Here is a 10,867-nt window from a genome sequence, read left to right as displayed (position 1 = left end):
CCCCATGTGTCACGGTGAACATTTGGGTGTCAGCAAATATTTGACACAAAATCTCACGGAATGTCCCCCCATCAGCAACACGGGCCAATGCGACTTGCCTGCGGCTTGTCCAGCGTCGCAGACGCAGACACCTGGCTTGCGTCCACCCCTGTGGCAAATGGACGTAGCGACACGGCACCGCATCCATGACCTGGTCAAGGGCGTGGCCAACTCGGGTCGGCCCGTGGTCGAGCCCAAAGTCCTTGCCGAGTTGCGGGCGCTAGGCAAGACTGTGAGCGGCGTCGGCGCGACGGTGTTCGAGGCAATGTGGAAGGAGCTGCCGCGGAAGCATGCGCAGGTCCGGCTCTCGATGGTTGCCCTGACCGATGCGCTGTTCACCGCTTCCAAAGCCTTCCGCAAGGCCGTCATTCGCGAGCTCAACGCGTTTGTGGCGCTCGTCGTCGGCTCGCCGGCCGAGCCGCTCCCCAAGCCTGCTGCGGTTGCGCCGCAGCTTCGCGCCGCCGCGCTGGCCGCTATCGATCGCTGGCACGCCAAGGTGCCCGACGTGGCACAACACCTGGACTTGGCCATCCACTACATCAATAGCCGTCTGCGCCTGCAGCTTCCATCCCAGATCCGGCGCGCTGCCGAGGCCGCCCGTTCCGCGCCGCGCCCACGCCTCGCACGCCCGCCATCGCGAACAGGCCTCCCGCGTGGTGCACTTCCGGTCTCCGCCGACGACCGCTCAGTTCGAATCCAGCGAACACAGGTGCTGCTCCGGGCCAAGTTTGACGAACTTGTGGAGCGTGCCGATGCCGTTTTTGACGCTGCTGCGTCGTCGGTCGAAGTTCTCGCCAACGCCACAACCCTGTTGGAAACTGCGCAGCAGGCGAGGCAGGTTGTCAACGAGCGCAAGAGTCGAACCGACGTCTCGAACGTGGAACTCTTGGACCGCGAGTCCGAGTCTCGGCTCGATCCGGCTCTTCTCGAGCAGCGGTACTTTGCGGATCAGGCCGGCGCCGGTAGCGACGGTGAGTACGAGTACGAGTACGGGTCGGACGACGAAGACGCTGACGACATGGAAGACGGGCCATCTGCCACGGTATCATGCTCATCTGCAGCGTCTACGACCGAACGGGCAGCGTTGGCCCATCTTTGCACCGCAGTCCGCGATGCTGCACTGGATCTGCGCACGACGTCGCAGCTCGAAGTTAGCCGCTGGATTTCGGTGGTGGGCAAGGTCCAGCTTCCTGTTGGCGGCTATGAGCGGACACTGCAGTCGCGATTCATGGCTCGGCTACTGGAGACCAAGGCTGCCATGGCAGCGGCGCTGGATCGAGCCGAGCAAGTACTGCCAGATCTTGACCAGAGCCAAGAGCCGTCATTTGAAGAGGTAGCGCTACCGCAGCCGCCGCCACCGTCGCAGCCTTCTGCGGAAAGTCCGAGTCGAGAGGCTACGGCTCGCAAGCGCGGGCGTGCCGATGATGAGAGTCCAGCTAAGAGTGGCCGCAGGAGAAAGCGCCGGCGAAAGCGGACAAATCTCCTCCCTCTCGTCCCGCAAAGCCAGACGTGGCGAAAGGAGGCGCTGGCCAAGTCGCGGTCGCGTGACGCCATGCTCGCTCTTCATAAGTCCAAAGCTGCGGTTGACAAGCGGCGACACCGCGATCCGAACCGATGGAACACGCAGATCTGAGCCTGTACCCGCTAGCTGCTCCAGGCATAGCTTCCTCTTATGTTCATTCTTGGCCCATGATCTTCTTGACCTTGAGCAACAGCTGTGCGTGACGGTTAAACTCGCGAAGGTTGAACTTGCCGCGGAAGTCGTCCGAGTACTTGCCGGTCATGTCAGGCTGCATGTCGGCGAGGATGCGGTAGGCGTTGATGAGGTGGAGGCGCTTGCGCTCGTCGTCGACCTGGCGCACGACCTCGACGATCGAGTCGTCTGACACGTCGACGAGAAGGGCAAGGAAGGCTTCGGTGGCTGGGCGAGTGTTGTCGGCCCATGTCGCCACAGCCTTGGCCACCGAGGCGGGGGAAGGGTACGAGAGCGGCTTGTGGCGGTAGGTTGTCTTGACGACCTTGGCAAGAACTTTGACGGAGTTCTTGAGCATCTTGTTGCTTTTGACTCGCTCGGTGTTGAGGAGGTTGACAAAGAGCACGCGGTCAAAGACTATGCGGCCGACTTCCTCGGCCCGATTGGCCGGGCCAACGGCCGAGTGGACAAACTTGAAGACGTGGCGGAGAGAGGGTGACCATTCGGCTGCCACCTGCGTGGCCGACTGGATGAAGGCCATGGCGAGCTCCATGGCCTTGGTTGCCGCCGTTGCGGCCTCAGCCTTGCTCACCTTGGCCGGGTCGAGCTCGATGGGTCCAGCCTCGGCCAGCTGCTCGGCAAACGACGCCAGCCAGTCGGCAAGCGCCATGTGTGCCATGTGGTTCGCATGCGCCACGACAATCTCGGTCGTGAGTAGGTCGTCAAGGAAGACGGCCGACGAGAGCGACGCCGACGACGACGTCTTGTTGACCTCGAATTGGATGGTCTTGCGGACGAGCCGCATGCACGAGCCCTGCTCCTCAAACACGCACACCATGGCCTTGGCCAGCTTGATGGCAAACTTGGCCGGTCGGCTCGCCACGCACTCGTCCATCGCAAACACCAGCGCGAGGTCGCGCTCCAGAAGCGTGCTCTCAAGCAGCTGCAGCTGCTCAGGCGTAGGGTCGTCCGGTGACGCGCTGGCCGGTACAGTGCCTGCGGCTGAAGCCGCAGCCGTCTCGGCTACAGAGGCAGTCGTCGCCATACCCGTGGCAGAGCTGGAGCTTGCAGCGGCGCCGGTGGTGATAGCCATGCCTCCTGCAACGGTGCCTCCCGCAGCGACTGACCTAGCGGCAGCAGGCGGCGGGCCTGAGTCCGAGTGCGAGCCCAGACCAGCCGCCGGTCCGACGCCGAGTGAGTCTGGGCCTGGCCCGCCCGAGTCACCGGCATCGTTGACACCGAGCGAGTCGACGGCCGTTGGAGCGCTCTCGGGTTCGTCGGTGAGGACGGCCGGCTCGGCAGCAGATGGCGGCAATGATGCGGTGCCGACCCCCGCTGAAGCGGGCTGCAGCGATGTGTCTGCTGGCTTGGCGTTAGATGCGTCAGTAGACGGGTACGTGTGCATGGGGCTCGAGCCATCCAGACCGGCCGATGCTCCCGGTGCGCCGTTGGGCCTGACGCCAGAAAGTCGTCTGGATCACGACCGGTCCCGCGGCGCCAAGCAAGAAAACCAAAGTATGCCAAGAGCGCCACAAGCATGAGCACGCAGATGGTGATCAGCCCAGCTTGGGTCCCGGGCTGGTTCGCTTTGCCGCCGTTGATGACCTGCGACGGAATGATGGCGTAGCAGAACGGACCGTCGTACCCGGCACGACACACACACTGTCCGTTGACACAGTCAGCACGCCCAACTGGGCACGCAGGCATGCAGGCGGGCGGTGGTGGTGGTGGCGACGGTGGTGGCGGCGGAGGTGACGGCGGCGGCGGCGGCGGCGGCGATGGTGGCGGCGGCGGTGGGGGTGACGGCGGCGGCGGCGGCGGCGGTGAAGGCGGCGGCGGCGGGGGTGACGGCGGCGGCGGCGGCGGTGACGGCGGCGGAGGAGGAGGCGACGGTGGCGGCGGCGGCGACGGTGGTGGCGGCGGCGGCGACGGAGGCGGCGGAGGCGACGGTGGCGGCGGAGGCGGCGACGGAGGCGGCGGCGGCGACGGTGGCGGCGGAGGCGGCGACGGAGGCGGCGGAGGCGGCGACGGTGGCGGCGGAGGCGATGGTGGTGGTGGTGGCGGGGGAGACGGTGGCGGTGGAGGCGAAGGTCCCTGTGCGGTGGCGGTGGTAGCGACGGCGGCGACGACGACGACAACGACAAGCCAGGCAGCGGGACGGAGGGCAACCATGGCGGGTACAGCGACGCAAAGGCAGCAGGTGCGAATGCGTGTTTGTGCGCTCGCGCCGAGGTAAACGCCGGGAGAGTGTGGGAGGGGGGGGGTGAGAGATAGAGAGAGAGCTGTGCGCTACGTGCCCACGCCCCTCCGGACACTGGTGGCTGCCCTGCCGGGGGGAGGTGCAGTCGTTCCGGCCTGCGCAGGTTTTTATTGTGGGCCAGCCGATGCTTTTTTTTGCAGAGGGGGGGGGAGGGTCACGGCAGCACAGGCTACCGCCGGACAGCGTCCATGGCCTGACGGTGCATGTTGCGGAGGCGGGTGGCCTCGGCCTGTACCACCATGTGCGAAATGTGGTTCTTCGACTTGGCTTCGTTCGAGACTTCTGATGCTGCCGCGTTGGCCGCCGCCATCCGCTTCTGCAACGAGCGGAGCGCGTCGATCTGCGGCTGATAGCCCGAGGTGTCGAGGAGATCAGCCTGGGCCACCTCGACAAAGGTGACTCCAGCGAGGCCGTTGCCGGCAGTAGACGTTGATGTCGGCGCTGCAAGTGCTGGCACGGATGCGGGTGCTGGTGCTGGTGCGGGCACGGGTGCCGGTGCCTCGAGGTTGAAAAAGTCGCTGGGCGGGACATACGGCGACGCTTTGCGGCGGCGCGGTGCAAATGGGGACGCCGCTGGAGCGGCGATGGATTTGGGTGGCGTAGGCGCAGGCGCTGCCGATGTTGCAGGTGCGGATGGTACGCTCTTACCGGAGCGGCGGGCGCGGGCTGCAGCGATGGCGGCGGCGGTGGCGGCAGCTGCGTCTGATGGCGGTTGCTGTGACAGCTCGGCAGCTGCTGCTCCGCGGGTCTCGGCGCGGATGGCTGCATCGACGCGTGCGGCATTCGCACGGCCGGCAGCGGTCATCTGGTGCGGGAGCAGCGGGAGAGGGGCCTGGGTCCGCTTGGGGCGCGCTGTTGAAGGCGATGGCGCCTGCTGCGTCACGACCGACGACGGCTTTGGCAGAACAGGTGTCGCCCGTGTCGGAGGCGGCAGCAGTGCAGCTAGACCCGACAGCGGGCGCGTCTTCTTGGCCGGTGGCGGGGCGACAGGCCCCACGCCCGGCTGCTCTGGATCGTCGCCCGTCACCGGATCAGGCAGAGCGAGGGTGATGACCCGCTTGCGCTTGCGGCTGGCCTCATCGGTCGACGACGCGACAGATGTGGTGGACGAGACGGCAAAGAGTCGCGGCTTGCTTCCCTGCGCCGCCTGTGCGGGCGAGACACCAGAGCGTCCGCCGGATGCGACCGGCGACGGCTCGACGACCTCCGCCTGTCCGCACGCGTCGACCTCCTCGTCCGAGTCCGAGTACGACTCCGAGTCTTCATATGCACCCGAGACAAGCGACGGCAGCATGTTGTGGGCGGCAGGGTGTAGTCTGGTGGTGGTGACGGCGGCGGCAACGGGTGGTGAGCAGGTGGTCGTCGTCGTCGCCGCTGCTCTCCACCGCAACGCGACACGGGCGACAGCGAGTGGCGGCCGGATCAAGTGGAAGAGGACGGCGGCAAGTGCCAGCTACAAACGCCGAAGCCGAGCCATGGCTCCCAACCGACGCTACCACCGCCACCACCACCACCACCACCACCACCCACCGGCACATACTTCTCTCTCTCTCTCTCTCTTTATCCCTCGAACACTTGAGTAGCATGTTTGGACGGAGCATGCAGGCGGTGCGGGCGGCGACGCGGACGGCGACGGTCGCGGGGGCCGGCCTTGGCGCGGGCTGGCGCGGGCTGGCGACGGGCGCGACGGACAAGGTCGCACCCTGGGAGGAGACTATGAGCGATGAGGACTTTGCCTTTATGCGGGAGATCCTGTCGGCGCCGTCGCCGGTCGGGCTGGAGGCGGCGATGACCGAGGGTGTGCTTGCGCCGGCACTGGAGGCTGTGGCGCCGGCTGGCTGGGCCTTTAAGCGGTACAAGGGATCGGCATCGCTGGTGGTCGACACCGACCCGGGTAACCCCGACGACAAGCTGACCGTGATGGTGGTGGGCCATGCAGACAAGATCCGGATGCAGGTCCGGTCGATTGCGCCCGACGGCAAGATCTACATCAACTCGGACTCGTTCCTCCCCGCCACCCTGCTCGGCAACAAGGTGACGCTCTTCTCCGAAGACGCAGCGTCGCCGGGCGCGTACCGCGCGGTCTCGGGCGGGACGATCGAGGCGCTCGGTGCCATCCACTTTGCATCGGCGGCGGTGCGGAGCGGCGAGAAGGGTGTGTCCGGCGACTCGCTCTACCTCGAGCTCGGCGTCCACGGGCCCAAGGGCAAGGAGCAGGTGGAAGACATGGGCATCCGCGTCGGCGACCCGCTCCTGCTCGACCGCCCGATTGAGCGCGGAGTGTGGCCCAACACCTTCAGCGGCGCGTACCTCGACAACGGCCTCGGCTGCTTTGTCACGGCGCAGCTGGCCAAGCTGCTCGCTGCCCAGCCGGACGCCCTCGACTCGGTCCGCCTCCTCTTTACCTTTGCCGCCTACGAGGAGATCGGTCGGTTCGGCTCGCGGGTGCTCGCAGCGCGCGAGCAGCCCGACGTCATTCTCGCCACAGACGTCAACCACGACTTTAACGGCGCGCCGGGTGTGGCCGACAAGCGGTACCCGCCGCTGACTATGGGCAAGGGCGCGACGTTGGCAAGTGGTTCGGTCACCTCTGAGTCGCTCAACTCGCTCATCATGGCCGCGGCGGCGGACTACGCCCAGGGGAGCATCCCAGTCCAGCGCGATATGTGTGGTGTCGACACCGGAACAGATGCCATGGCCGGCGTGCTCGGCGGCGTCGACGCCGCCGTCACCTCGATTGGCTTCCCCATTCGCTCCATGCACACCGTTTCCGAGTCTGGACACACTGGTGATGTTGTCGCTGCCATCCACCTCATCAAGGCCACCGTCGAATCGTGCGCGGCCCGCGGCATTACCCCGGCGTACTTTGAGCGCGCGCATCCGCGCCTCGACAACGCCACGTCGCTCGCTGGGCCCGCCGTGGTTCCGGCTGACGACAGCGCATAGTTGCATGCTAGCGCGCTTACGCCGCAACAACGAGGCCGACGACGACAAGGGCGAGACACGCGCACCCCGTCAGCGTCAGCACGGCATAAAACAGGGCCGTTGGCTTGGGCAGCCGCTGGTTGCGCTCGCGGATGATCGCCGAGTGAGTACGTGGCATGTCCGGGTCATAGCCATCGGGCGGGTTGAGTGCCCACATCGACATGCGCCGCGGCGGCCTCGCCACCGCTCCAGCTGGCGCAATGGCTGCCAACTGCGGCACAACCGTCCGCCGCCCGCCGGAGCCCCAGGCCTCGCTGCCTCCTGTCCACTCGGGTGACGACGACGAGGCAAGTGGCGACTCACTGGCATGAGTCGGTGAGGACGAGCCACTCTCTGTCTCAAGCTCGGAGTGGCTCTCGGATGACAGCGGTTGCTGTGAGTACGAGAGGTCGGACGAGTTGGCGGGGCTGCGCTGGTTAGCCGGACCACCAGTCCCGGTGGCGTCGGCACCGCCTACGGCGGACCCTATGGGCTCCCAGGCCGGTTGTGACAGTGGTGGGAGCATACCGAAGGACCGGTTACAAGGGGGCGAGAAGTGGTGGTACGGAGAGAGAGAGAGAGAAAGTCTGTGTGTGCGTTCGTCTGTGACCACCGAGTTAGGCGTCCGTGTGTCAGCCATATTGCCGGAATCGACGAGGGTATGGGGACCAGATTCGCGCGGCTTTGATGGTGGGAGGAGCAGGCGACATGGCGAATGGTGGGCAAGGAGGGACCATGTAAGGGGGCGGGGTGGCTATGGCAAGGGGTGGAGAGGGGAGAGAGGGAGGAAGGAGCGGGTGGGATACGGAGAGGTCGAGAAAGGGCGGCGCAGGAGGTCGTTAGGCGGATGACGGTGGGCGACGGCAACAAGCGCGAGGCGCAGGCTCGGCGAATGTGCAAGGTGGGGAGCTCAGTTCCTCTTGACGAGGCAAGCCTACGAGGTAGTCGTGGTCGACGCAGTGGCATCATCGTCATCGCCAAGCTTGGCCTCGTCGCGCGAAACGAGCGAGTCGATGAGTTCTTGGAGCGGCGCGAGCTCGCGCGACGAGACGAGCGAGAACTCGTCGATAAAGTAGTAAAAGTGCTTGAAGCAGGCTGGAGAGCGAGGGGAGCAGGGGAGCAGACAGGTGAGTGAGGGGGGATGAGCAAGGGGAGCGAGCAAAGCCACCAAGGCAGTGACGACGTACTGTTGATGTGGGCCTCCTCGCCGAGCGCCACGATGCGATCAAAGTGGTTGTAGTAGATGTGTGCGTAGACGCGGAAGAGGCGCTTGAAGATGGTCTTGACGACGTTGGTAAAGTTCTTGGGGAACGGGACGTCGACGCGCGACGGGAAGATCGAGTCGTCGTCAAGAACGTCCTGGACCCACGAGAGCAGGTAGTCGACGTAGAGCGGGGCCGAGACCTTGATGGGCTTCTTCACCGTCTTGCCGTCGGCCCACATGTACTCGTACTTGGGGCCGGCGTTCATGACCGGGCACGACTCGTCAGTGCAAAACTCCATGACCGACGAGAAGAGCAGGTTGACCTGGTTGAAGAAGTCGACGGCTGTTTCGGGGGGTATGAGTTAGTGGTGGGGGAAAAGGAGGGAGGAAGGGCGCAAGGGCAGGAGGATATGACGTACTGTTGACGGCCAGCCACTCGTTGACGTCCTCGCCCTCTGGAAGGACCACAGCCTCGCGGAGGTTACCCGAGCCCAGCGTGGCCTTGGCATACTTGTGGAGGTCGTTGAGCTTGGTACCGGCACCAAAGCCCTTCTTGGGACGGAAGGTCTTGTTCTTGTCGCGCCTGCCGTCGCCGCATACACGCTCGCCGTGAGTCCTCCACTCATGCCGCCACCGCCGCTCGACTTGCACCACAACCCCCACGCAGCAGCCCCCCTTTCCCCATGCCCGGTACCCTCCCCTTCACCGCCATTGCCTGTCCCCACACCAGCCCAAACAACCCCCCCCCCCCCCATGCCAAGCCCGCCCGTTGCTGGTCGGTCGCCTTTTTTGCGTTCCGTCCGCCCGCCACGGGGGAGGCACATTCCAAGCAGGCCCACCACGGCACCCGCAAACCACCATACTCCCCCCTCACACACACACACACGCACACACACACACACACACACACACACACGCATACACACACGTGCATGCGCGCACCCACAACTGCTCTAGCTCCTCACACGTACTTGAACCGGAACATGAGAAAGTGCTGAGCAAAGTGTGGCTTGTTCCCAAGCCTTCCCTCACCCCCGACCCCTTCTCCCGGTCGACTCCTTCCCGGCCGAATCGAGTGCGCCCCCCCCTCCCCCCCCTCCCCCCGCCCCACCACCAACAACCAACCAACAACAACCTCAATCGTTAACCTTGATGCCCCAAATTCTGAGGCGGTGGTTTCGGGCGAAAATGAGCGTGCATTTGCGAGAGAACGAAGTCTGGTGATGATGACTGGTGGTGACGGGCACGACTGCATCGGACTACCACATGTGCCGAACGGGGGCAGCGGCCGCGACGAGGATAAGGTGTGGCGGCTGCTTACACAGCTCACTCTGCTTGCGCTTTACTTCGATTTTGATCATGGCAAGCACTACGGACGCAACAGGTGGGCTCTTTGAGCTGAGCGAGGACCACAAGGCCCGCCTGGAGGAGTTGGTGGTGGGCTCGGGAGTGGCGGCCAAGGCTGTGGAGCTGCGGCACTTTCTGCATGCCCATCCCGAGCTGGGCTTTGCAGAGCATGTGACGGGCGCCAAACTGGTTGAAGTGCTGACGGAGGCTGGTGTGCCAGCCGAAGCCATCACCGACATGGCGCAGACGTGCAAGGTGGTGGACATTGTGGGGACCGGGCCGGCGGCGGCCGACGGCCCGCGGTGCGTGGCGCTGCGGACGGATCTGGACGGCCTGCCGATGGAGGAGGCGGCGAGTGCGGAGGAGCTGCCGTACCGGTCGACGCACGACGGAGTGATGCACGCGTGCGGGCACGACGGCCACATGGCAAGCCTCATGGCGGCGGCGCTTGTTCTGCTCGACGAGAGCAACGGGCTCCGGGCACGGATCCCATCCAACTACACGGTCCGGCTCTTGCTGCAGGCGGCGGAGGAGCGGCCGGGCGGGGCGCTGCCGATGGTGGAGTTTGGATGCATGGAGGGCGTGGACGAGGTGTACGGCTTCCACAACTGGCCTTCGGGACCGGTCGGCACCATGCAGGTCATCGAGGGCCCGACCATGGGCCACGTCTCGGAGCTCGACTGCCGCATCTTTGGTTCGGGTGGGCACGGCTCGCAGCCGCACGCTGCTGTCGACGCCATTCATGTGGCTTGCAAGATTGTCGACGGCCTGCACTCGATCGTCTCGCGCAACGTCAAGTACTCGGACACAGCAGTCATCTCGGTCTGCTCCATCCACGCCGGCACAGCGTACAACGTCCTTCCGCCCCACTGCGATATCAAGGCGACGATTCGCGACCTCGATCCCGAGGTCTTTGCGCTCCTCACCAAGCGCATCCACGAAGTTGTCCACAACACGGCGGCGGCGTACGGAGCCAGGGCGGAGCTCGAGATTCGATCGCTCTACCCCGCCGTGGTCAACCACGCGGAGCAGACGCAGATTGTGCGCTCGCTCGGCCAGTCACTCCTCGGTGCCGACGCGGTCTCGTCCGACGGCCTGCCGATGCTCGCTGCTGAGGACTTTTCCTACTTTCTGGAGGCCCGCCCGGGCTGCTTCTTCTTCCTCGGCGGTGCGCCAGACAACGGCGATCCTGTCATGTGCCACAACGACGGCTATGACTTTAACGACGGCATCATCCCTATTGCCGCCAAGATGTACCTTGCGCTCATTCGGGCCTCGCTCCGCCTGCCCAGTTTGCTTGATTAAAGTCTCCCGAGTCCTGTGGGGCAATCCTGCGGTGAGAGACGGAGGCGGTTGGCAG

The 10,867-nt window shown here is 65.4% G+C and overlaps 7 protein-coding genes across 7 annotated transcripts; 3 read left to right on the top strand and 4 right to left on the bottom strand.

The window, feature by feature from the left end:
• Nucleotides 1–157: 157 nt before the first annotated feature.
• AMSG_00743 (uncharacterized protein) lies at nucleotides 158–1,672 on the top strand (the record flags this gene model as incomplete). The annotated part of the gene is made up of 1 exon (XM_013907018.1): nucleotides 158–1,672. The coding sequence occupies one exon, from the start codon at nucleotides 158–160 to the stop codon at nucleotides 1,670–1,672; it is 1,515 nt and encodes a 504-aa protein (XP_013762472.1).
• Nucleotides 1,673–1,699: 27 nt separating this feature from the next.
• AMSG_00742 (uncharacterized protein) lies at nucleotides 1,700–3,401 on the bottom strand. Its single transcript, XM_013907017.1, has one exon. The coding sequence runs from the start codon at nucleotides 3,135–3,137 to the stop codon at nucleotides 1,716–1,718; it is 1,422 nt and encodes a 473-aa protein (XP_013762471.1). The 5' UTR covers nucleotides 3,138–3,401; the 3' UTR covers nucleotides 1,700–1,715.
• A 760-nt stretch (nucleotides 3,402–4,161) lies between these two features.
• On the bottom strand, nucleotides 4,162–5,286 carry AMSG_00741 (uncharacterized protein; the record flags this gene model as incomplete). The annotated part of the gene is made up of 1 exon (XM_013907016.1): nucleotides 4,162–5,286. The coding sequence occupies one exon, from the start codon at nucleotides 5,284–5,286 to the stop codon at nucleotides 4,162–4,164; it is 1,125 nt and encodes a 374-aa protein (XP_013762470.1).
• Nucleotides 5,287–5,558: 272 nt separating this feature from the next.
• AMSG_00740 (peptidase M42 family protein) lies at nucleotides 5,559–7,036 on the top strand. The gene has a single exon (XM_013907015.1). The coding sequence runs from the start codon at nucleotides 5,577–5,579 to the stop codon at nucleotides 6,936–6,938; it is 1,362 nt and encodes a 453-aa protein (XP_013762469.1). The 5' UTR covers nucleotides 5,559–5,576; the 3' UTR covers nucleotides 6,939–7,036.
• On the bottom strand, nucleotides 6,955–7,140 carry AMSG_11613 (uncharacterized protein; the record flags this gene model as incomplete). Its single annotated transcript, XM_013907138.1, has 1 exon — nucleotides 6,955–7,140. The coding sequence occupies one exon, from the start codon at nucleotides 7,138–7,140 to the stop codon at nucleotides 6,955–6,957; it is 186 nt and encodes a 61-aa protein (XP_013762592.1).
• Nucleotides 7,141–7,625: 485 nt separating this feature from the next.
• AMSG_00739 (mps one binder kinase activator-like 1 like B) lies at nucleotides 7,626–9,162 on the bottom strand. Its single transcript, XM_013907014.1, has 4 exons — nucleotides 9,132–9,162; nucleotides 8,580–8,743; nucleotides 8,144–8,503; nucleotides 7,626–8,051 (listed from the first exon to the last, which is right to left on the bottom strand). The coding sequence occupies exons 1-4, from the start codon at nucleotides 9,143–9,145 to the stop codon at nucleotides 7,891–7,893; spliced, it is 699 nt and encodes a 232-aa protein (XP_013762468.1). The 5' UTR covers nucleotides 9,146–9,162; the 3' UTR covers nucleotides 7,626–7,890.
• Nucleotides 9,163–9,519: 357 nt separating this feature from the next.
• AMSG_00738 (peptidase M20D) lies at nucleotides 9,520–10,830 on the top strand (the record flags this gene model as incomplete). The annotated part of the gene is made up of 1 exon (XM_013907013.1): nucleotides 9,520–10,830. The coding sequence occupies one exon, from the start codon at nucleotides 9,520–9,522 to the stop codon at nucleotides 10,810–10,812; it is 1,293 nt and encodes a 430-aa protein (XP_013762467.1). The 3' UTR covers nucleotides 10,813–10,830.
• Between the last annotated feature and the right edge of the window lie 37 nt (nucleotides 10,831–10,867).

This window comes from Thecamonas trahens, assembly GCF_000142905.1.
Source record: "Thecamonas trahens ATCC 50062 unplaced genomic scaffold supercont1.3, whole genome shotgun sequence".
NCBI lineage: Eukaryota > Apusomonadida > Apusomonadidae > Thecamonas > Thecamonas trahens.
The sequence above is the reverse complement of the archived record's forward strand: the minus strand, read 5'-3'. Positions and strand labels throughout refer to the sequence as shown.